General features: G+C 32.2%; 2 protein-coding genes across 3 annotated transcripts; one reads left to right on the plus strand and one right to left on the minus strand.

Annotated features, from left to right (window-relative positions):
• Positions 1–1002: 1002 nt before the first annotated feature.
• On the minus strand, positions 1003–20199 carry LOC133546615 (oocyte zinc finger protein XlCOF8.4-like). Of its 2 annotated transcripts, none has more exons than XM_061892401.1 (2): positions 19966–20199; positions 1003–3390 (listed from the first exon to the last, which is right to left on the minus strand). In XM_061892401.1, exon 2 carries the CDS (start codon positions 3338–3340, stop codon positions 2414–2416), a length of 927 nt encoding a protein of 308 aa, XP_061748385.1. In that variant the 5' UTR covers positions 3341–3390; positions 19966–20199; the 3' UTR covers positions 1003–2413. The 2 variants fall into 2 exon arrangements, with proteins under 2 accessions (XP_061748385.1, XP_061748384.1); XM_061892400.1 differs by lacking the exon at positions 19966–20199 and adding an exon at positions 6993–7270.
• On the plus strand, positions 9365–14170 carry LOC133546616 (oocyte zinc finger protein XlCOF22-like). Its single transcript, XM_061892402.1, has 2 exons — positions 9365–9503; positions 12386–14170. The coding sequence occupies exon 2, from the start codon at positions 12436–12438 to the stop codon at positions 12946–12948; it is 513 nt and encodes a 170-aa protein (XP_061748386.1). The 5' UTR covers positions 9365–9503; positions 12386–12435; the 3' UTR covers positions 12949–14170.
• Positions 20200–26906: the final 6707 nt, after the last annotated feature.

Consider the following 26906-nt stretch of genomic DNA (forward strand, 5'->3'; position numbering starts at 1 on the left):
TGTTGAATGTCTGTTGAATATCCAACTTGGAAACTCATTTGACCTCTGTTTGGCATTTGGAGGTCACTCCAGCAGCACTGAGAGCAGTCTGAGTCAAACTACCTTTAGATAAATGTTGCAATTGTCAATGCCAACAAAGAAATGGACTCAAAAAACGCTATTAAAGTTATGTTAGCTTGATGCTAATATACATTGGCTTTGCTATTGACATGCTACTGATTAGCATTAGCAATTTCTCATGACGTTAACACCCACCAAATGAGTTAATTAAAACTATAACTAAGATGAATGTTAGTATCAGACAGCTGGTGCATAATAAATCCAATATATACAGTATTAACACTTTTTTGGGCGCAACAAAAAACATTATGAATTTACACTACAGCCATCTAGCGTACTGGACTTGCAAATGTAAATAAAGCTACATGTAAATGATGATATGAAAACAAAAAAAACAAAACAAAGGGTAACGAAAGGACCGCAATTATCAATAGTAATCTTATTTTTAAACATTGCAATATAAATTTATCACAATCAAAATGATTAACACACACAAAAGTACCAAAAAGTCGTACTGTTGAGGCTTGGTATTGATTTGGAGGTAGTGGAATGTGTTCCGAATCAGTTGAAATGTGAACAGTACCCATCCCTACCAGCAAGTGTTGTTGTATTGGAAACTAATTTACAAACACAACTTCATCACACACAATACTCCACTATGGAATTGTTCTTATATTAAAATGAGAAACAAATCCATCTCTGAACAGCAATGGTTTGAAAAAGGCATTTGGTCACTGATGTACTTATTGACTGATAAAAATAGTTTATTATTTGAAGATTTCATTAAGTACAACCTGGAACAAGAAAAAAACTCATAACTTAAAATGTTCCATTCTTTCTAAGGCAAAAGACTTAATTTAAGAAAAAAAAAGACGGAATTGACCACTTAAAGTAATATTTTGGATGTTGTTTTGCAATTGAAGACAACACTTGTTCGATCTGTGATTGGGAAACACAATAAAGTTTATTTTAAGAATGTATGCAAAGTAAATCTCTGTGGGATGATGTACAATATTGGCTTTTGTCTGACACTCCAAACTTTGACTGATATTGATGTTGTTTTGGGGATGTTAAAAAAGAACATAAAAAACAGTAAAACAAATGTTTAAAACACAATATATATAATACATCCACAAATGTAAGTTTGTAAAAACAAAACCATCATTTCACAAAAAAAAAATTCTGCCATTTTCTCTCACTTTTATACTGCATAAAGGTCTGGGGACATACATATAAAACAATCACAACACAATCATCATAATACAGAGTAATGACGATAATGAATAAAAATGATTATAGAGACCCAACAAATGGTTTAAAAAGACACATTTTAAAATTGTATGAAAGACAACTGTTCAAATGATGTATAAAGTAAATAATAATATGCTTCCTGAAGTGGTCCAGAAGATGTTTCAGATGTGAACCAGTACATATGTATATCATATAAAGGTGATAATCTATGGGATTATTAACAATTACAAATACAATATTTCATATAAAATTTTATGATGAATATACAGGATATATATAATTATATATATATATAAATATATATATATATATATATATATATATATATATATATATATATATATATATGTGTGTGTGTGTGTGTGTGTGTGTGTGTGTGTGTGTATACATACACACAAAATGTTTATTGCATGTAAAATATGTATTGTACTGTTTACTATCTAATCTACTCAAATTGTTCTGTCCATTTTTTAATAAAAGTACACAATGTTGCATATTAATGCATGTGCTTGACTGATAAAATCATTAATATAAAATATCTAATCTATAAATGTGGAAGCATATTAAAAAGATTGTTACACAAACAACAATGTCACACATGTTATATGTGCTGATGTTGTTAGAAAGTCAAAATGAAAGTCTGGACAGTTTATTTCAAATCCTGCAGTTTCATTTGCTGCTGCTGTTCTCACCAGCACACTTGTGTTTCTTACACTGGTACTTAGAAGACAATCTTTCACCACACACACTGCAACTCAACACTTTCTCTCCTGGGTGTCTTCTCATGTGTGCTACAAGGTTTGATCCTTCACAAAAGCTTCTGTTACAGATTGAACAGGAATGGGACTTCTCTCCAGTGTGTGTTCTAGTGTGTACTTTCAAACACCAGTTTTCTGTAAAACCTTTACCACAGATTGACCGGGAAAACGGTTTTTCACCAGTGTGTGTTCTCATGTGCACTTTCAACCATCGACTTTCTGTAAAACCTTTACCACAGATTGAACAGACAAAAGGTTTTTCACCAGTGTGTGTTCTCATGTGTACTTTTAAAAGGGGACTTTGTACAAAACCTTTACCACATTCTGAGCAAGAAAAAGGTTTTTCACCAGTGTGTTCTCATGTGTACTTTCAAATGTTTACTTTGAACAAAATCTTTACCACATTCTGAGCAAGAAAAAGGTTTTTCACCAGTGTGTGTTCTCATGTGTCTTTTCAAATTTTGACTTTCTGTAAAACCTTTACCACAGGTTGTACAGGAAAAAGGTTTTTCACCAGTGTGTGTTCTCATGTGTATTTTCACATCTGTACTTTGTGTAAAACCTTTACCACAGGTTGAACAGACAAAATGTTTTTTACCACTGTGTATTCTCATGTGCAATTTCAAACTCCAACTTTGTGTAAAACCATTACCACATATTGAACAGATAAAAGGTTTTTCTCCAGTGTGTGTTCTCATGTGTCTTTTCAGACGACAATGGTATTTAAAGGTTTTGTGACAGTGAAAAGATGTGAAGTGAGTGTTGTCAGTGTGACATGTCTTATCATCTTTAGAGTCTTCATCATCAGTGTCAGGAGAGTGTGACGTTGTGTCCTCACTATCTGATAGTGGAGCTAAGAGCTTGTCTGCTTGTGATCCTCCACAGTGGTCTCCATCAGCTTCTGTTGTCATGTGTTGTGTTGAGCTGCTGCTTGGAGGCTCCCCCCCTCCCCTCTCCTCACTTTCACCTTTCACCTCATCACCTTCACTCTTCACAGGGACACCAGTCACTGGCATCTTGGTGACATCAACCTCCTCCAGTCCTTCAAGATGCTCTCCCTGCTGATTGATGCTGTGTTCTTCCTCTTCCTCTTTATTGTGAGGGGTCAGTGGGTCCTCCTCTTCTTCCTTAATGTGTGGGCTCTGTGGATCCACCGCTTCCTCTTTAAACTGGGGGATTAGTGGGTTTTCCTCTTCCTTTTTAAAATGGGAGATCTGAAGGTATTCCTCTTCCTTCTTAATGTGGGAGGGCTGTGGCTCCTCCGTCTGCATCCTGAAGCTCCACTTCTGTTGCTGAGGGTGAAGATGTTCTTCACAGACGTCTGCAAGACAAACACAGCATCTCTGCTCAGTCACACAATGCGTTCAGTACTTTTACATCCACTTAGGAAAAACAAGTTATCGTATGAACTGTCTTGAAATCTCAGTGACGCAGAAAAACGCTGCTCTTACAACATTATTCACAGGAAAAGAAAAACAAACCAGGTTGATTGATTGATTGATTAATTGATACTTTTATTAGTAGATAGCACAGTACAGTACATATTCCGTACAATTGACCACTAAATGGTAACACCCCAATAAGTTTTTCAACTTGTTTAAGTCGGGGTCCACGTTAATCAATTCATGGACAGAACTTTTTCATATGGATAGACAACATAGTTTAAAGGGATTTTGTAATATATTATTTCACATATAAATATTAACAGAACAATTTTAAAACAGACTACACAGGCTCCTAATTTAGTTGCTGAAATATGCAGTAAAATATTAAATGATAAATAATGATAAATGGGTAGAGGTGCAACGGTACGTGTATTTGTATTGAACCGTTGTGGTACGGAGGTTTCGGTTCGGTTCGGAGGTGAACCGATCCGACACGGACATATAAGTAGCGGCGCACGTTGTGTAAATAATGCACACCGAGGCACCATGAATTGATTTACGTGGACCCCGACTTAAACAAGTTGAAAAACTTATTCGGGTGTTGTACAGAATATGTACTGTACTGTGCAATCTACTAATAAAAGTTTCAATCAATCAAAAAAACAACAACACACGGCATGCTAGCAACGACTGGGATATGATAGACTGACCACACCTCCTCTTTTCACGAGATATGTCCTCTTTATGGAGGTGTCCAGGTGGAGTTTCTTAAATGCCTCGAATGTCCGGCATTTTAAGTTATGGTTGCGTGTATTTTCAATGTACGTTCAGGGTTAAGAAGGGGTTAAAAACAAAACAAAAAGTGGTGCACGCAGCAGCATTCGTGAGGGAGGGCCAGAGAGAGCGAGAGAGTTATGATAAACGCGCATTCGTCGCCAGGCTCTGATTTTTATCCTTTGATTAATCAGATTTAATTTTTTATTATCTATAGCAGGGGTGTCAAAAGTGTGCCCTGGAGGCCATTTGCGGTACACAGCTAATGTTTTAAAGGCCCACAGCACATTCTAAAAATACTATTAAAATAAACAAAAACATAAACAAAAGTGAAATAAAAGAGCTTAAAGGCTAAATGTAATTTAGAAAAAGTTGCAACGTTGACTAATAAAACTAAGCTGTTTTTTTTTCTTTCAAACTGTCATTGCTTAAAACATAATATTGAATCAAAATCTATTTTATTATGAATTATATCCAAGTTTCCCAATACTTCACATCAAATATTCCACTAAGAAAAATATTTTTGGTGGAAGATTTAGCAAATGTGTTAAATAAATAATTAAAAAATGTATATTTTGTTTTTTTCTTACTGTACCGAAAATGAACCGAACCGTGACCTCTGAACCGAGGTACGTACCGAACCGAAATTTTTGTGTACTGTTACACCTCTATAAATGGGTTTTACTTATATAGCGCTTTTCTACCTTCAAGGTACTCAAAGCGCTTTGACACTACTTCCACATTTACCCATTCACACACACATTCACACACTGATGGAAGGAGCTGCCATGCAAGGTGCTAACCAGCACCCATCAGGAGCAAGGGTGAAGTGTCTTGCTCAGGACACAATGGACGTGACGAGGTTAGTACTAGGTGGGGATCGAACCAGGGACCCTCGAGTTGCGCACGGCCACTCTCCCACTGTGCCACGCCGTCCCTATTATTACATCATTCCCAGGATTATTTTCTCAAATAAAGTAACCAGATATTAACAGTAAATAAACAAGTACATTAATAATAATTGTTTTGACAAAATAATACAATTAGAAATGACACAATATGTTACTGCATATGTCAGCTGCCAAATTAAGAGCCTTTGTAAACAGTTTTGAAATTCTTCTATCATCAATCATATACCAAATGATATATCGTGACATATATTGTTATTAGGATATAGATTTGAGGTCATATCGCTCATACCAAACATTGGTTTGCCGAGTCATTTTGTTTAGCCCACCAAATATATTTATTTTTTTATAATCTTCAGATGTGTGTGTATTAAGGGTGTAACGGTACGTGTATTTGTATTGAACTGTTTCGGTACGGGGGTTTGGGTTCGGTCCGGTGGTGTATCGAACAAGTTTCCACATGGACATATTAAGTAGCGCACCACACGTTGTGTCAACAATGCACACTGAGGCACAACACACGGCATGCTAGCAATGACCGGGCTACTACAAAGTGTAAAATCCAGAGCTGAAAGACACTCCTGCCTCGTTAAGATCTCCCGTTTGGGAACACTTCGGCTACGCAGTGCGATACAACAATGGATAACATGGCTTCAACGAAGAGAAAGACGAACAAACGCAGCTCCCACTGCATTCAAGCAGCTTCTACTCGGCAACTCAGGCAGGGCTAAAGCAATAACAAATGCCGTTGATGTTTTTACAGCAGCAGATTTAAGACCATATTGCATTAAAAACTAGATTTTGACACACTTCTATGGTGGAGAAACAATGAGCCCATTTATCCTCTTACTGCCAAGTTAGCCAGGTACTACCTTGCCATACCTGCGACCTCCGTGTCCAGCGAAAGGGTATTTTTCACAGTTGGGGACATTGTAACTGCAAGCAGGTCTGCTCTTTCTGCAGACAATGTGGATAAACGGATTTTTCTGGCAGAAAACATGAAAATTGAGTGAAAGTCACCAGGGTAAAATGGTGGGGAGGGGGAAGAAAAGTTAATCTGAGGCTGAGTTGACTTTAAACTGTTTAATGTTGCACTTTTTGTATGTAGAAGTAAAGTTTTGTCATTGTATTTAATCTGAGCAACAACTTGAAGCAGTTTAATGTTGCACTTTATACGTGAAAATGTTACACTTTATATGTAGAAAGGTTTTGTGTATATATATATATATATATATATATATATATATATATATATATATGTATATGTATATGTATATATATATATATATATATATATATATATATATATATATATATATATATATATCTATATATCTATGTATATCTGTCCAGAGTCAGAACCTGGGGTGGACCGCTCAACTGTGCAACGGTTGGGGACATCTCTGCGTTACTGACCTGTCTGCGCCCGGGATGGTCTCTGTCTGGCCCCACTATGGACTGGACTCTCACTATTATGTTAGAAACTGGCTGGCCTTGGAACGCCTCGGGATCCCCTAGAAAGAGCTGTATGAAGTGGCTGGAGAAAGGAAAGGCTGGGCTTCCCTACTTAGGCTGCTGGCCCCGCGACCCGACCTCAGATAAGCAGAAGAAGATAGATGGATGGATGTGTAACACAATTTGATGTTTCTAGAAAACTGTGTCCAGTAGTTGATGTTGTCGCTCCTTCTCCTCTTTTGTTGAACAAAGTTCCTCCTCTTATTCTGTTGTCGTTTTTTTTTTTTTTTTTTTTACATCACAAATATTTCTTCAACGGCAGCAGTTAGTCGCTGAGTCACCAACACTCACATCATTTGTAACGTAGACATGTTCACACAATAAAAACACTTTACACTTACATTGGATCTCTGCTTTGATGTGTCGATCACTTCCGCCTCTCTTTGTTAGCAGCTAACAAGCTAAGCTAACCAGCAGGCTAGGCTAGCACGTCAAAGTGCACTCAGACTAATGTATCCGCATACAAACTATTAATAAGGACGTTTACCGCGTTAAACGACACACCTGTGCACATGTACGTTGTAATTAAGACCTAGAAACCATAATAACCAAAACAACGTATTCTCCGCCAGACGCCATCTTGTTTTGTGCTTCCTCCTGTGTGACGTCATCGAGGTGTTGTCAACCGCGGAACAAATGTTGGCCAAACACGTGTTTCACTGGGACAATAGTGAGTGGTGCACGCTTCCTTCAAACACGTGTTTCACTGGGACAATAGTGAGTGGTGCACACTTTCTTCAAACACGTGTTTCACTGGGACAATAGTGAGTGGCGCACACTTCCTTCAAACACGTGTTTCACTGGGACAATAGTGAGTGGTACACACTTCCTTCAAACACGTGTTTCACTGGGACAATAGTGAGTGGCGCACACTTCCTTCGCCCGGCCACAGAAGACAAAAAAGAGTTGCTGGTGTAACAATAGGAAGAATATATTCCACTCCTCTCTTGTACACGCGGCTTATGAGGTAATATACATGATATATTTTCATATTATTTATCTTATTTACCTCATATGTTGTTCGAAGCTAACGTGCTAGCTATAGCCCGCTAGCAGGCCTTTGTAGCAAATGCGAGCGTTTTTTTTTTTGAGGAGTGTATTTTATATGTTCTCTATGAGAATTATATTGACTTATTTAATACTTTAACTGTTTTTTGTTTTTTTTAGGAGTGTATTTTATATGTTCTCTATGAGAATTATATTGACTTATTTAATACTTTAACTGTTTTTTTGTTGTATATTACAGTCACGCTTAACATCATTGAATATTTGTTACTAGAAAGAAACGAACGTCTCGAAATTTAAGTCTGGAATAAGTCACATGGTATAATAATAATAATAATAATAATAATACATTTTATTTGGTATAGCGCTTTTCAGTGTACTCAAAGATGCTTTACAGGATGAACAAAAAATATTATTGTTATTGTAATGACAGTGTAATATAATGTATTATTGCAGTGGTCTGCTTTATATTGGTGTCAACTTTATTAGCAATAAATACAAATGATATTTGCACGCACTTCTATTCCCTTGATAACATCCATCCATACCTTTTCTACCGCTTGTCCCTATTTGAGGTTGCGAGAGGGGGTGGGGGGTGTTGGAGCCTATAGCTCAGCTGCATTGGGTGGACATATCATGGAAATTAAATCAACTGATGTTTGTTATTACGAATACACTATTTGCACAATTGTAAGTGATTAATCCGCTCGACATCCATTGCTTTCCTCCTCTCTAAGGTTCTCATAGTCATCATTGTCACCGATGTCCCACTGGGTGTGAGTTTTCCTTGCCCTTATGTGGGCCTACCGAGGATGTCGTGGTGGTTTGTGCAGCCCTTTGAGACACTAGTGATTTAGGGCTATATAAGTGAACATTGATTGATTGATTGATAATGCTTATTCAGTCAGACTAAAATAAATATTTAATTAAATAAATGTTAAATATTAAAAATAGCTTTAATATACTGCACACAAAATGAATTTGCATCAATATTTTGTTTGTAGTCGAATCATGAGGTACCCAAATATTCTAAAAATATGTTGATATTTATAAATTTGTATATATCTATATATATATATATATACTTGCTGGCAATTGTTACACGTGCTTCACTGCACTTCTGTTTTTTTTCCGTTGGTTTTAAGAATGTTGCTTTCGCAGAAGGAAGAACAAGGAGAGGATATTGCGCGTAAAAGTAAAGCCAACCGACCACAGCTCTGTAGTCCTGGTCACCGTTGACGTGAGGTGGGACTATTTTGGAGGTGCACGTCAAGGTTGGCTGGTAGGTTGGTAGTGGGAGGAGCCAGTTGGCGTCACTTGATGCTGCAGCACAATGACACTTTTATACGTGCAGACTGACTTCATGCAGTCATGACGGTATTAAAATCCCAGCAGGAGGTTTTCTATAAGTTGTTACTTTTTAATCAATAATTAATGTAAATGCAGGAAACAGGATCAATAACACAATTCATAATAATCAATAACTGATGATTATTCCATGTGTAGAAGAACATCACCACAAAGTGGTGTCAGTCCACTTGGAAAATATTATATTTGATAGACAAAACATATTTGACACATCTGAGCTGAAGTTTGTTTGTGTTGTCTTGCGGACGTCCAACAGATGAACGCTCGTCAAGAAGAACGTCCCCTTCAGCAGCAGGAGGATCCACAGCCCCCCCACATTAAAGAGGAATAGGAGGAAGTGTGGATCAGTCAGGGGGGAGAGTGTCTTCTAGGGCAGGAGGAGGCTGATGTCAGCAAGTTTCCACTGACTGTTGTCTCTGTGAAGACTGAAGAGCATGAAGACAAACCACCTGAGTCCTCACAGCTTCATCACAGTCCAAGTAAGCACAACATCCACATATCATCTAATACAATGTTTGTGACACATGTTCATCCGGGGGACACATTTATCACTAAAGATGGAGATATACTTGCTTTTTAAAGGCCTGCTAAAATTAGATTCTATGTGTCATACTTGATAATTTCATGATATTGCCATATTTTTGCTGAAAGGATTTAGTAGAGAACATCCACGATAAAGTTTGCAACTTTTGGTGCAGACGATGACATCACAAGTGTGGGGGCTCCTCAAATATTCACATTGATTTTAATGGGAGCCTCCAACAAAAACAGCTATTTGGACCGAGAAAACGACAATTTCCCCATTAATTTGAGCGAGGATGAAAGATTTGTGTTTGAGGATATTAATAGCGACGGACTAGAAAAATAATAATAATTTTAAAAAAAAGTTATGTTTTTAGAGATATTTATTAGGATAATTCTGGGAAATCCCTTATCTTTCTATTGTGTTGCTAGTGTTTTAGTGAGTTAAATAGTACCTGATAGTCGGAGGTGTACGTCCACGGGTGTCTTGACGCGCTGTGTCTAAGGGGAGTCGACGGCAGCTTTATGGATGGCACAAGCTCAGCATTTCTCCAGGTAAGAAGCAACTTTTTACCACAATTTTCTCAGAGAAACCTGTTGGTTGACATTCGGTTGGGATCCATGTTCGCTGTGATCCATAGGAAAGTTTCACTTCCGGGAATTCTAAACAAGGACTCATCGTGTGTTTGTGTGGCTAAAGGCTAGAGCTTCCCAATTCCATCTTTCTACTGTGACTTCTCCAATATTAAGTGAACAAATTGCAAAAGATTCAGCAACACAGATGTCCAAAATACTGTGTAATTATGCGGTTAAAGCAGACGACTTTTAGCTGTGTGTGTGTGCAGCGCTCATACTTCCTAAAAACCCGTGACGTCTTGCGTACACGTCATCAATACACGACGTTTTGAAGACGAAACTCCCGGTAAATTTAAAATTGCAATTTAGTAAACTAAAGCGGCCGTATTGGCATGTGTTGCAATGTTAATATTTCATCATTGATATATAAACTATCAGACTGCGTGGTCGCTAGTAGTGGCTTTCAGTAGGCCTTTAACACCACCATTTAAAAACGAATGCTTATCAATCATGTGAATTATGTTTATATAGCGCTTTTCTCTAGTGACTCAAAGCGTTTTTACATAGTGAAACCTAATATCTGAATTACTGTCAGGGGGTGTTGTTGCTGAACCCCAAGATGCAGAGATGGCGGCAGGCATTGTGCAGGAAAACATGATTTAATTTAACACTAAAACTGAACAAACAAAAGGGTACAAACAAAAGGCGCGCACAAGGCGGAGAACAAACTTGGCTATGAACAAAACTAGCACAAAGGCTAACTGGGGACTAAAAGCAAAAACACTTACTGTGACACGAAGGAACTATGACATGAGCAGAGTGAACAGAAGTAGACACAGCTACAACGATTAGTATAAATGACATTGACAGGTAGTGGTGACATCCACACGACACGACAATAATCCAGCACTGACTGGTGGGGAAGGCAGCTTTAAATAGTATCTGGCTGATTGACACCAGGTGTGGCCAGGTGCCAATCAGCCACAGCTGGGGAGACAAAGCACTCAGGGAAACAACCAGGAAACAGATAAATAATGGCGCTGACAGGAAATACTACACACAGAGGAAAAACTAAAACACAACCAAACTGTCAGGGGCAAGCCGGACAGTTACGGAGCAGGTGGGTAAAGAGTCTTGCCCAAGGACACAATGGCAGTGACTAGGATGGCAGAAGCGGGGATCGAACCTGGAACCCTCAAGTTACTGGCACGGCCACACTTCCAACCGACAGAGCGCTCGCTCCCGCTGACATGCCGGTCTTCAAGTGACGGCGTGATAAGAACGCACCGTCACAATAAACAAAACAAAACACTGGCGGAAAGTGATATTCGTTAAAAAAAAAAACAAGCAAACTGGAGTTTTGACCCACAGAAGGCAGTTTGGTTGCATGTCCATTGGCAAGTTTCACTGCAATAAGGCGCTTTTGGTTGTTGACCACCCCTCTTGACAAAATTGGTGCAGTTCAGCTAAATGTGTTGGTTTTCTGACATAGACTTGTTTCTTCAGCATTGTCCACACGTTTAAGTCAGGACTTTGGGAAGGCCATTCTAAAACCTTCATTCTAGCCTGATTTAGACATTCCTTGACCACTTTTGACGTGTTTGGGGTCATTGCCCTGTTGGAACGCCCAACAGCATCCAAGACCCAACCTCCAGGCTGATGATTTTAGCTTGTCCTGAAGAATTTGGAGATAATCCTCCTTTTACATTGTCCCATTTAAAGCAGCAGTTCCATTGGCAGCAAAACGGACCCAGAGAATAATACTACCACCACCATGCTTGATGGTGGGAATGGTGGTCCTGGGATTAAAGGCCTCACCTTTTCTCCTCCAAACATATTCCTGGGTATTGTGGCCAAACAGCTCAATTTGATATTCATCTGACATGGACGGAGCTAAGATCTTCTGGAGGAAAGTTCTGTGAAATACCCCAAAATAACTTGTAGTGTCTTGTTAATTTATAGCCAAAAATGTTTTTATTTTATAGATATTTTCAAAGCAGAAACATTTCCTTAGGGTCCTCTGGCACCCCATAGGGGACCCGTAAGGTCTGGGCCTCTTAAGACCTCACTGTAGGTGCTAATCGACCTGTTTCTTCACCTTTTTACCGAATTTGAAAGCAAAAGAGTCCACAAATAACCGAATCGTAAAGCAGAATTGAAAATGAAATCTGAATTGGTAAAATCTTATCAATATCGCTCCTGACATGTGACTGAAAAAAAGATGGACTCCTCTCGACCATGTTTGTCTTCCTGTGTCCTGCAGACGTCTGTGAAGAACATCTTCTCTCTGAGCAACAGAAGTGGAGCTTCAGGATGGGCAAGGAGGAGCCACAGCCCTTCCACATTAAGGAGGAAGAGAAGGCGCCACATACATTGCAAATGCAAAGGGAAGAAAATAACCCACTGACCCCGCATTTTAAAGAGGAAGAGGAGGAACACAGCATCAGTCAAGAATGGTTGGAGAAGTTCCATTTGATTGTGAAGAGTGAAGATGATGAGGTGAAAGGTGAAAGTGAGGAGAGGGGAGGGGGGGAGCCTCCAAGCAGCAGCTCAACACAACACATGACAACAGAAGCTGATGGAGACCACTGTGGAGGATCACAAGCAGACAAGCTCTTAGCTCCACTATCAGATAGTGAGGACACAACGTCACACTCTCCTGACACTGATGATGAAGACTCTAAAGATGATAAGACATGTCACACGGACAACACTCACTTCGCATGTTCTCACTGTCACAAAACTTTTAAGTACCATTGTCGTCTGGTAAGACACATGAGAACACACACTGGAGAAAAAACCTTTTTCATGTTCAATCTGTCGTAAATGTTTTACTTTAAAGCACAATTTCAAAGTACACATGAGAATACATACTGGAGAACAACCTTTTTCCTGCTCAGTATGTGGTAAAAGATTTGTATTAAATCAAAGTTTAAAACTACACATGACAACACACACTGGAGAAAAACCTTTTTCATGTTCAATTTGCGGTAAAGATTTTACTCAAAAGCACAATTTTAAAGCACACATGAGAACACACACTGGAGAAAAACCTTTTACATGTTCAATCTGCGGTAAAGATTTTACTCAAAGGTACCAATTCAAAGCACACATGAGAATACACACGGGAGAGAAACCTTTTTCCTGCTCAGAATGTGGTAAAAGTTATGTCATAAATCGAAGTTTAAAAGTACACATGAGAAGACACCCAGGTGAGAAAGTGTTGAGTTGCAGTGTGTGTGGTGAAAGATTGTCTTCTAAGTACCAGTGTAAGAAACACAAGTGTGCTGGTGAGAACAGCAGCAGCAAATGAAACTGCAGGATTTGAAATAAACTGTAAAAACTTTAAGTTTAAGTAACATCAGCACAAGTAACATGTGTGACATAATAATTTGGAACAACATATGCTGCCATTTAAGCGCCATCTTTTTCATGGACACCCCTGTTTATTTCAGCAAGACAATGCCAAGCCACATTCAACATATGTTACAACAGCGTGGCTTCGTAAAACAAAGATTGCGGGTACTTTCCTGGCCTACCTGCAGTCCAGACCTGTCTCCCATGGAAAATGTGTGGCGCATTATGAAGCGTAAAATACAACAGCGGAGACCCTGGACTGTTGAACGACTCAAACTCTACATAAAACAAGAATGGGAAAGAATTCCACTTTCAAAGCTTCAACAATTAGTTTCCTCAGTTCCTTAACGTTTATTGAGTGTTGTTAAAAGAAAAGGTGATGTAACACAGTGGTGAACATGCCCTTTCCCAACTACTTTGGCACGTGTTGCAGCCATGAAATTTTAAGTTAATTATCTTCAAAAAAATAATAAAAATTATGAGTTTGAACATCAAATATCTTGTCTTTGTAGTGCATTCAATTGAATATGGGTTGAAAAGGATTTGCAAATCATTGTATTCTGTTTTTATTTACCTCTAACACAATTTCCCAACTCATATGGAAACAGGGTTTGTATGTCCCTGGACCTTTATGCAATAAACAATGTATGATTCAAATACAATTGGGTACAATAAATGTAGTTAATATTTGTGGGGATGTTTTTTATTCTATTTGTTATCGCAGTCAATTTTTAAATGTTTTCTTTATATGACTTACATGTAGTTTCCAGCTTACTTCATCATGTAGACTAACTCAGCCTGGAGGATGTGTGTAATGTTGAGATGTATTGGAGATGACTTGGTTTGTTTGGATGTTGTCAACCTGTCAATTGTTCAATTTAAACTATTAATGTTGTCAGATCTCACGAGAGAAACAAGCAACCAGCTCTATTACTTCTTCTTCTTACTGGCAGTTTGCAGCCATGACTTGAAAGGTTCATACTGCTATACCTTCAAGGTACTCAAAGGGCTTTGACACTATTTCCACATTCACCCATTCACACACACATTCACACATTGATGGCGGGAGCTGCCATGCAAGGCAATAACCACGACTCATCAGGAGCAAGGGTGAAGTGTCTTGCCCAAGGACACAACGGACGTGACGAGGTTGGTAGAAGGTGGGGATCGAACCAGGAACCCTCAGGTTGCTGGCACGGCCACTCTCCCAACCGCGCCAATCCCTTTCGGTGTTTTGTGCAACTGACTCTGACTTTGTCTTATCTCTCTATTTTTGAGGTAAAACTCTTGAGCTTTTGAAGTGTATTTCTGGTCTTGTCATCCTCGTGCGGCCAGAAGGGCGACACGGCAGAGCGACTGGATCCAAACAGACGTCGGAGACGCTTTACTGAAACAAAAGTCGCTTAATTACCAGAGAGCGTGATTTACACAGGACTGCAGTTCCTGGGAGGAGGTCAGGTCAAATATGGAGGACTCCTCTCCTGGAGAAGCCAAAGCATCGTTTTCTATGTTCCTTCTTTCACTGTCTGGGTGTGCGCTAAAGCTAAACAACACCACCTGACCACAGAAGGAGATGTTGGTGTGTAAATATCAAACTTATATATTAATGACATATTTACATCTGGGCATTTGGACATTGCTTGTGGGGTTCCACAGGAAGCCGTTCTTGGTCCCAAGTTATTTAACTTATATATTAATGACATATTTACATCCGGGCATTTGGACATTGCTTGTGGGGTTCCACAGGGAGCCGTTCTTGTTATTTAACTTATATATTAATGACATATTTACATCTGGGCATTTGGACATTGCTTGTGGGGTTCCACAGGGAGCCGTTCTTGGTCCCAAGTTATTTAACTTATATATTAATGACATATTTACATCCGGGCATTTGGACATTGCTTGTGGGGTTCCACAGGGAGCCGTTCTTGGTCCCAAGTTATTTAACTTATATATTAATGACATATTTACATCTGGGCATTTGGACATTGCTTGTGGGGTTCCACAGGGAGCCATTCTTGGTCCCAAGTTATTTAACTTATATATTAATGACATATTTACATCTGGGCATTTGGACATTGCTTGTGGGGTTCCACAGGGAGCTGTTCTTGGTCCCAAGTTATTTAACTTATATATTAATGACATATTTACAGTATCAAATGTATTAAAATTAGTCATATTCTCAGACGACACTAATATTTTCTAATCTAACGATAATTATACAAATTTTGTACCCACCCTAAATAATGAACTTGCAAAATTAAAAACATGGTTAGATATAAACAAATGATCCCTTAATTTAAAGAAAACAAAAGTTATGTTATTCGGCTATTCCAATCCAGGACCAGCAATAAATATAGATGGCGTCATTCTAGAAACGGTGTCAGAAATTAAATTCTTAGGAGTCACTATTGATAATAAATGAAGCTGGAAACCACACATAAGAAGACATATACAAAGCAAAATCTCCAAAACCATCTCTATTATCAATAAATCCAAATTCTTCTTAAATGACACAGCTCTGCATTTATTATATTGTTCATTGGTCTTGCCATATCTAAATTACTGCATAGAAATCTAGGGCAACAACTACAAAACTTCACTACATCCCCTGGTTACACTCCAAAACAACTACAAAACTTCACTACATCCCCTGGTTACACTCCAAAACAACTACAAAACTTCACTACATCCCCTGGTTACACTCCAAAACAACTACAAAACTTCACTACATCCCCTGGTTACACTCCAAAACAACTACAAAACTTCACTACATCCCCTGGTTACACTCCAAAACCACTACAAAACTTCACTACATCCCCTGGTTACACTCCAAAACAACTACAAAACTTCACTACATCCCCTGGTTACACTCCAAAACAACTACAAAACTTCACTACATCCCCTGGTTACACTCCAAAACAACTACAAAACTTCACTACATCCCCTGGTTACACTCCAAAACAACTACAAAACTTCACTACATCCCCTGGTTACACTCCAAAACAACTACAAAACTTCACTACATCCCCTGGTTACACTCCAAAAACCTGCAATAAGAATTCTACACAAGGTGGGATATTGTGACCACACAAATATTTTATTTTTACAATCTAAATTATTAAAACTGCCTGATCTAGTTGATTTTAATACAGCTCAATTACTATTTAAAACCAACAAAAAGGTTCTACTTGCCATTATTCAAATACATTTCAAACACAGAGAAGGAGTTGATAATCTAAGAGGGTGTAGTATCTTTACTATTCCAACAGTAAGAACTACCAGGGAAAGTTTGTGTGTGTCCGTGTGTGGAGTGAAACTTTGGAAGGGATTGGATGTGGAGCTCAAGCAATGTTCAAATGTCCATCAGTTCAAAACAAGATACAAAAAAATGGTATGTGCAATGTATATGAATGTGAACATGGATGCCTAAGTGTTAAACTCCATCACTGGCTAATAAGGATTATTGTTATTATTATTATTATTGTTGTTATTATCATCATCATCATCATCATCTTCATTATTTTATATGTATTATTGTCATCATTTATTGTCATTGCTATTGCTATTGTTCATATTGTTATTATTATTGTTATCATTATCGATATTATTATTGTTTAGTCATTGTTGATATTACCATTATTATTATTACTTCTATGACATCACCCAACTAGTTAAACTATATGAATTAGTATCAACGAGAGGAATACATTGAATTGTGTGTGTGTGTGTGTGTGTGTGTGTGTGTGTGTGTGTGTGTGTGTGTGTGTGTGTGTGTGTGTGTGTGTGTGTGTGTGTGTAAAAACAATGCTATATGCAATTTGAGTAATACTAATATTCTGCAAATGTAAAAACAAATATGAATTCTGACTAAAGAATTGGTGCCGATGGAAACTAAGAAAAGGGATTTGGGTACACTATCTGGAGTACAGGGCAGGCGAGTGGGGGATCTTATGTTGGTGGATAACTCCTCTGGCAGGGGGCTCCCCTCGTCTCTTTTAATGCACAGCATAGGACACATAATAAGGGTGGTCCTCAGGTCCTGTTGATCAGGGGAAGTAGCTCCACAGCCACAGATCCACTATTAACCACTAATATCACAGTCAAAATGAAAGCTTGTTCCCATAGGCACCATAAACTGTTAATAATGTTTAGACAAAAGTGTATATTATATATACTATTATATGTATAGTATTTATATAAGTGTGTGTGTGTGTGTGTGTGTGTGCGTGTGTGTGTGTGTGTGTGTGTGATGGATATGTATGTATTTTGGGTATATGCATGTGTATGTATGTGATTGTGTGTGTATGTGTATATGTATATATATAGATTGTATATATATATATATATATATACATATATATATGGATATATATATGTATATATATATATAAATTGTATATATGTGTGTGTGTATATGTGTGTGTATCTATGTAAGTGTGTGTGAATTTAAATGTATTTTATATAGACAATATATAGCAGCAACCACTGAATTGAATTATATTATATATATTATTGTATTATATATTGTATATATATATATATATATTGTATATGTATAGGGGTGGGACCTAATAAGTTTACTTCTTCCCACTCCCTTTTGAGCCAATCTTGACATCTACAAAAGATTAGTCACATGTAATGTTTTCAATGTAGGTGTACAAATAACGTATCTATATATTTCTTTTGTATTTTATGTCATTCTCTTGTTTTGTTTGCATGGCTCAAAATAAACCCATTCATTCATTCATTCATTCATTCATTCATTCATTCATGTTTAGTGTATTTATAGTAAATATATGTTTAGTTTATTAAAATTAAATACATGTTTTTGTATTAATATTAAATACATGTTTAGTGTATGAATATTAAATACATGTTTAGTGTATAAATATTAAATACATGTTTAGTGTATAAATATTAAATACATGTTTAGTGTATGATTATTAAATACATGTTTAGTGTATGAATATTAAATATATGTTTAGTGTATGAATATTAAATAGATGTTTAGTGTATAAATATTAAATATATGTTTAGTGTACAAATAGTAAAAATATGTTTAGTGTATTGATATTAAAAACTATGTTTAGTGTATGAATGACCAGACTTATGGAACGGGAACGTGCGCCCTCCAGTGGACTTCTGCCGCAACTGCACACAAATAAATTAATTATTTCCGAGTGTGCCTTATTTAGAGAATATTAAATATATGTTTACAGTATGAATATTAAATATATGATTATTATATGAATATTAAATGTGTTTAGTATATGATTATTAAATACATGTTTAGTGTATAAATATTAAATACAAGTTTAGTGTATTAATATTAAATACATGTTTACTGTATAAATATTAAAGACATGTTTAGTGTATGGATATTAAATACATGTTTAGTGTATGAATATTAAATACATGTTTAGTTTATTAAAATTAAATAAATGTTTTTGTATTAATATTAAATACATGTTTGCTGTATAAATATTAAATACATGTTTGGTGTATTAATATTAAATATATTAAATATGGGTTTGGTTTATTAAAATTAAATACATGTTTTTTAATGTATTTAATGTACACATGTTTAGTGTACAAATAGTAAAAATATGTTTAGTGTATTAATATTAAAAACTATGTTTAGTGTATGAATGACCAGACTTATTAAGAGGGAATGTGCGCCATCCAGTGGACTTTTGCCGCAACTGCACACAAATAAATTAATTATTTCCGAGTGTGCCTTATTTAGAGAATAATAAATACATGTTTACTGTATGAATATTAAATATATGATTATTATATGAATATTAAATGTGTTTAGTATATGATTATTAAATACATGTTCAGTGTATGAATATTAAATACATGTTTAGTGTACGAATATTTCAGTGTGTAAATATTAAATACATGTTTAGTGTATAAATATTAAATACAAGTTTAGTGTATGAATATTAAATACATGTTTAGTGTATGAATATTAAATACATGTTTAGTGTATTAATATTAAATACATGTTTAGTGTATAAATATTAAATACAAGTTTAGTGTATGAATAATAAATACATGTTTAGTGTATGAATATTAAATACATGTTTAGTGTATAAATAATAAATACAAGTTTAGTGTATAAATAATAAATACATATTTAGTGTATGAATATTAAATGCATGTTTAGTGTATGAATATTAAATACATGTTGGGTGTATGAATATTAAATACATGTTTAGTGTATAAATAATAAATACAAGTTTAGTGTATAAATATTAAATGCATGTTTAGTGTATGAATATTAAATACATTGTAACTCCCTCCACATAGCACTGACACAATGGCTTTCTTGAACTGATTTATTGAAGGCTTTCTTTCCCTTCAATTCACCGTGAAAACTGTTAATAAAATAAAGCACGTTACAAATGTAAAAATAACATGCACAGCATGTGGCTCAAACATTTACCGAAGTAAAATACAAACACAAATGACAAATACCTCGTTGGCCTGCATGCTTCTTTTAGGAGGAAATTGTGATCTTCTGGCTCTTGTGGCCCAAACGCTGAAAGTCCTTGTGACACTTTTTAGTCCTTGTAACCATCAGTCGCTCTCTTTATCCCTTCTCATTGCATCAAACAGATTTTCCTCATACCCGGAAGTAGCTTCTTTATATCCGTTCACAGACCAATCGAGACACTTCAAAACAAACACATGCCCACAAACCCAACAAAAAGGCATGAAATTACATTTTTAACCATAGTAACTTAAATAAAGCCTTCTTATGAGCTTTTATACATTTTGATTTAAATTCCCTTTTGTGAACTTAACTTATTCTGTTTTTAGAGAAATAAAACAAATTATAATTATTAGTCGCAACAGTTACATACATGTTTAGTGTATTAATATTAAATAAATGTTTACTGTATAAATATTAAAGACATGTTTAGTGTATAAATATTAAATACATGTTTCGTGTATGAATATTAAATACATGTTTTGTGTATGAATAATAACTACATGTTTAGTGTATGAATATAAAATACATGTTTAGTGTATAAATATTAAATACAAGTTTAGTGTATGAATATTAAATACATGTTTAGTGTATAAATAATAAATACAAGTTTAGTGTATAAATAATAAATACATATTTAGTGTATGAATATTAAATGCATGTTTAGTGTATTAATATTAAATACATGTTTAGTGTATTAATATTAAATACATGTTTAGTGTATAAATATTAAATACAAGTTTAGTGTATGAATATTAAATACATGTTTAGTGTATGAATATTAAATACATGTTTAGTGTATTAATATTAAATACATGTTTAGTGTATAAATATTAAATACAAGTTTAGTGTATGAATAATAAATACATGTTCAGTGTATGAATATTAAATACATGTTTAGTGTATAAATAATAAATACAAGTTTAGTGTATAAATAATAAATACATATTTAGTGTATGAATATTAAATGCATGTTTAGTGTATGAATATTAAATACATGTTGGGTGTATGAATATTAAATACATGTTTAGTGTATAAATAATAAATACAAGTTTAGTGTATAAATATTAAATGCATGTTTAGTGTATGAATATTAAATACATTGTAACTCCCTCCACATAGCACTGACACAATGGCTTTCTTGAACTGATTTATTGAAGGCTTTCTTTCCCTTCAATTCACCGTGAAAACTGTTAATAAAATAAAGCACGTTACAAATGTAAAAATAACATGCACAGCATGTGGCTCAAACATTTACCGAAGTAAAATACAAACACAAATGACAAATACCTCGTTGGCCTGCATGCTTCTTTTAGGAGGAAATTGTGATCTTCTGGCTCTTGTGGCCCAAACGCTGAAAGTCCTTGTGACACTTTTTAGTCCTTGTAACCATCAGTCGCTCTCTTTATCCCTTCTCATTGCATCAAACAGATTTTCCTCATACCCGGAAGTAGCTTCTTTATATCCGTTCACAGACCAATCGAGACACTTCAAAACAAACACATGCCCACAAACCCAACAAAAAGGCATGAAATTACATTTTTAACCATAGTAACTTAAATAAAGCCTTCTTATGAGCTTTTATACATTTTGATTTAAATTCCCTTTTGTGAACTTAACTTATTCTGTTTTTAGAGAAATAAAACAAATTATAATTATTAGTCGCAACAGTTACATACATGTTTAGTGTATTAATATTAAATAAATGTTTACTGTATAAATATTAAAGACATGTTTAGTGTATAAATATTAAATACATGTTTCGTGTATGAATATTAAATACATGTTTTGTGTATGAATAATAACTACATGTTTAGTGTATGAATATAAAATACATGTTTAGTGTATAAATATTAAATACAAGTTTAGTGTATGAATATTAAATACATGTTTAGTGTATAAATAATAAATACAAGTTTAGTGTATAAATAATAAATACATATTTAGTGTATGAATATTAAATGCATGTTTAGTGTATTAATATTAAATACATGTTTAGTGTATTAATATTAAATAAATGTTTACTATATAAATATTAAAGACATGTTTAGTGTATTAATATTAAATATATGTTTAGTGTATTAAAATTAAATACGTGTTTTTGTATTAATATTAAATACATGTTTTTTGTATTAATATTAAATACATGTTTTTTGTATTAATATTAAACATATGGTTAGTGTATAAATATTAAATATATGTTTAGTGTACAAATAGTAAAAATGTGTTTAGTGTATTAATATTAAAAACTATGTTTAGTGTATGAATGACCAGACTTATGAAGAGGGAACGTGCGCCCTCCAGTGGACTTCTGCCGCAACTGCACACAAATAAATTAATTATTTCCGAGTGTGCCTTATTTAGAGGATAATAAATACATGTTTACTGTATGAATATTAAATATATGATTAGTATATAATTAAATATATGTTTAATATATGATTATTGAATACATGTTCAGTGTAGGAATATTAAATACATGTTTAGTGAATTAATATTAAATAAATGTTTACTGTATAAATATTAAAGACATGTTTAGTGTATGAATATTAAATACATGTTTAGTGTATTAATATTAAATATGTGTTTGGTTTATTAAAATTAAATACATGTTTTTTGTATTAATATTAAATACATGTTTAGTGTATAAATAATAAATACATGTTTAGTGTATTAATATTAAATGCATGTTTTTTGTATAAATATTAAATACATTTTTAGTGTATAAATATTAAATATATGTTTAGTGTATTAATATTAAATATGTGTTTGGTTTATTAAAATTAAATACATGTTTTTGTATTAATATTAAATACATGTTTTTGTATAAATATTAAATACATGTTTTTGTATAAATATTAAATATATGTTTAATGTATGAATATTAAATACATGATTAGTATATAATTAAATATACATTTAATATATGATTATTAAATACATGTTTAGTGTATGAATATTTAATACATGTTTACTGTATTAATATTAAATACATGTTTAGTGTATAAATAATAACTACATGTTTAGTGTATAAATATTAAATACATGTTTAGTGTATTAATATTAAATACATGTTTCGTGTATGAATATTAAATACATGTTTATTGTATAAATGTTAAATACATGTTTAGTGTATGAATATTAAATACATATTTAGTGTATAAATATTAAATACATGATTAGTGTATTGATATAAAAAATACAAGATTAGTGTATGAATATTAAATACATGTTTAGTGTATAAATATTAAATACATGTTTAGTGTATAAATATTAAATACATGTTTAATGTATGAATATTAGATACATGTTTAGTGTATAAATATTAAATACATGTTTCGTGTATGAATATTAAATACATGATTATTGTAAAAATATTAAATACATGTTAAGTGTATAAATATTAAATACATATTTAGTATATAAATATTAAATAAATGATTAGTGTATTAATATTAAATACATGATTAGTGTATAAATATTAAATATATGTTTAGTGTATTAATATTAAATACATGTTTAGTGTATAAATAATAACTACATATTTAGTTAATGAATAATAAATACATTTTTAGTGTATTAATATTAAATACATGTTTAGTGTATTAATATTAAATATATGTTTGGTTTATTAAAAATAAATACATGTTTTTGTATTAATATTAAATACATGTTTAGTGTATTAATATTAAATACATGTTTAGTGTATAAATGTTAAATACATGTTTAGTGTATAAATATTAAATACATGCTTAGTGTATTAATATTAAATATATGTTTAGTTTATTAAAATTAAATACATGTTTTTATATTAATATTAAATATATGTTTAGTGTGTTAATATTAAATACATGTTTAGTGTATGAATATTTAATACATGTTTAGTGTATTAATATTAAATATATGTTTAGTTTATTAAAATTAAATACATGTTTTTGTATTAATATTAAATACATGTTTAGTGTATTAATATTAAATATATGTTTAGTTTATTAAAATTAAATACATGTTTTTGTATTTATATTAAATACATGTTTAGTGTATTAATATTAAATACATGTTTAGTGTATTAATATTAAATACATGTTTAGTGTATAAATGTTAAATACATGTTTAGTGTATAAATATTAAATATATGTTTGGTTTATTAAAATTAAATACATGTTTTTGTATTAATATTAAATACATGTTTAGTGTATAAATATTAAATACATGTTTAGTGTATTAATATTAAATACATGTTTAGTGTATAAATATAAGTGTATGAGAAACCAAACTTATGTAAAAAAAATAAAAGAAACAAAAAAAAAGGAAAAAGAGAGAGAGAGAGAGACGGAGAGGACCGGGCATATTAAGAGGGAACGTGCGCCCTCCTGTGGACTTCTGCCGCAACTGCACACATAAAGAAATTCATTATTTCCAAGTGTGCCTTTTTAGAGGATAATAAATACATGTTTACTGTATGAATATTAAATATATGATTAGTATATAATTACATATATGTTTGGTATATTATTATTAAATACATGTTCAGTGTATTAATATTAAATACATGTTTAGTGTATGAATATTAAATACATGATTAGTGTATGAATATTAAATACATGTTTAGTGTATAAATATTAAATACATGTTTAGTGTATGAATATTAAATACATGTTTAGTGTATTCATATTAAATATATGTTTAGTTTATTAAAATTAAATACATGTTTTTGTATTAATATTAAATACATGTTTAGTGTATTCATATTAAATAAATTTTTTGTGTATAAATGTTAAATACATGTTTAGTGTATAAATATTAAATATATGTTTAGTTTATTAAAATTAAATACATGTTTTTGTATTAATATTAAATACATGTTTGGTGTATTAATATTAAAAACATGTTTAGTGTATAAATGTTAAATACATGTTTAGTGTATTAATATTAAATATATGTTTAGTTTATTAAAATTAAATACATGTTTTTGTATTAATATTAAATACATGTTTAGTGTATTAATATTAAATACATGTTTTTGTATTAATATTAAATACATGTTTAGTGTATAAATATTAAATACATGTTTAGTGTATTAATATTAAATACATGTTTAGTGTATGAATATAAATACATGTTTAGTGTATAAATATTAAATACATGTTTAGTGTATTAATATTAAATACACTTTTAGTGTATGAATATTAAATACACGTTTAGTGTAAAAATATTAAATATATGTTTAGTTTATTAAAATTAAATACATGTTTTTGTATTAATATTAAATACATATTAAGTGTAAGAATAATAACTACATGTTTATTGAATGAATATTAAATACATGTTTAGTGTATAAATATTTAATACATGTTTAGTGTAATAATATTAAATATATGTTTAGTTTATTAAAATTAAATACATATTTTTGTATTAATATTAAATACATGTTTAGTGTATAAATATTAAATACATCTTTACTGTATAAATATTAAAAACATGTTTAGTGTATTAATATTAAATATATGTTTAGTTTATTAAACTTAAATACATGTTTTTGTATTAATATTAAATACATGTTTAGTGTATGAATATTAAATACACGTTTAGTGTATGAATATTAAATACATGTTTAGTTTATGAATATTAAATACATGTTTAGTGGATATGTAATAAATACATATTTAGTGTATTAATATTAAATACATGTTTAGTGTATAAATATTAAATACATGTTTAGTGTATTAATATTAAATACATGTTTAGTGTATAAATAATAACTACATGTTTAGTGTATGAATATTAAATACATGTTTAGTGTATAAATGTTAAATACATGTTTAGTTTATGAATATTAAATACATGTTTAGTGTATTAATATTAAATATATATTTAGTTTATTAAAATTAAATACATGTTTTTGGATTAATATTAAATACATGTTTAGTGTATTAAAATTAAATACATGTTTACTGTATTAATATTAAATACATATTTGGTGTATAAATAATAACTACATGTTTAGTGTATGAATATTAAATACATGTTTAGTGTATAAATATTAAATACATGTTTAGTGTATTAATATTAAATATAGGTTTAGTTTATTAAAATTAAATACATGTTTTTGTATAAATATTAAATACATGTTTAATGTATAAATATTAAATACATGTTTAGTGTATAAATATTAAATACATGTTTAGTGTATGAATATTAAATACATGTTTAGTGTATGAATATTAAATACATTTTTAATGTATGAATATTAAATACATGTTTAGTGTATAAATATTAAATACATGTTTCGTGTATAAATATTAAATACATGTTAAGTGTATGAATATTAAATACATATTTAGTGTATAAATATTAAATACATGATTAGTGTATTAATATTAAATACATGTTTTGTATGAATATTAAATACATGTTTAGTGTATGAATGTTAAATACATGTTTAGTTTATGAATATTAAATACATGTTTTGTGTATTAATATTAAATATATATTTAGTTTATTAAAATTAAATACATGTTTTTGTATTAATATTAAATATATGTTTAGTGTATTAATATTAAATACATGTTTACTGTATTAATATTTAATACATGTTTAGTGTATAAATAATAACTACATGTTTAGTGTATAAATATTAAATACATGTTTAGTGTATAAATATTAAATACATGTTTAGTGTATTAATATTAAATATATGTTTGGTTTATAAAAATTAAATACATGTTTTTGTATGAATATTAAATACATGTTTAGTGTATGAATATTAAATACATATTTAGTGTATAAATATTAAATACATGTTTCGTGTACGAATATTAAATACATGTTTAGTGTATACATATTAAATACATGTTTAATGTATGAATATTAAATACATGTTTAGTGTATGAATATTAAATACATTTTTAATGTATGAATATTA

Source organism: Nerophis ophidion, unplaced genomic scaffold, assembly GCF_033978795.1.
Source record: "Nerophis ophidion isolate RoL-2023_Sa unplaced genomic scaffold, RoL_Noph_v1.0 HiC_scaffold_34, whole genome shotgun sequence".
Classification (NCBI taxonomy): Eukaryota; Metazoa; Chordata; class Actinopteri; order Syngnathiformes; family Syngnathidae; genus Nerophis; species Nerophis ophidion.

Bases quoted from the DNA above. Each gene is read 5' to 3' on its own strand.
- LOC133546615 (XM_061892401.1), bottom strand. From the start codon at position 3,340: ATGCAGACGGAGGAGCCACAGCCCTCCCACATTAAGAAGGAAGAGGAA.
- LOC133546616 (XM_061892402.1), top strand. From the start codon at position 12,436: ATGGGCAAGGAGGAGCCACAGCCCTTCCACATTAAGGAGGAAGAGAAG.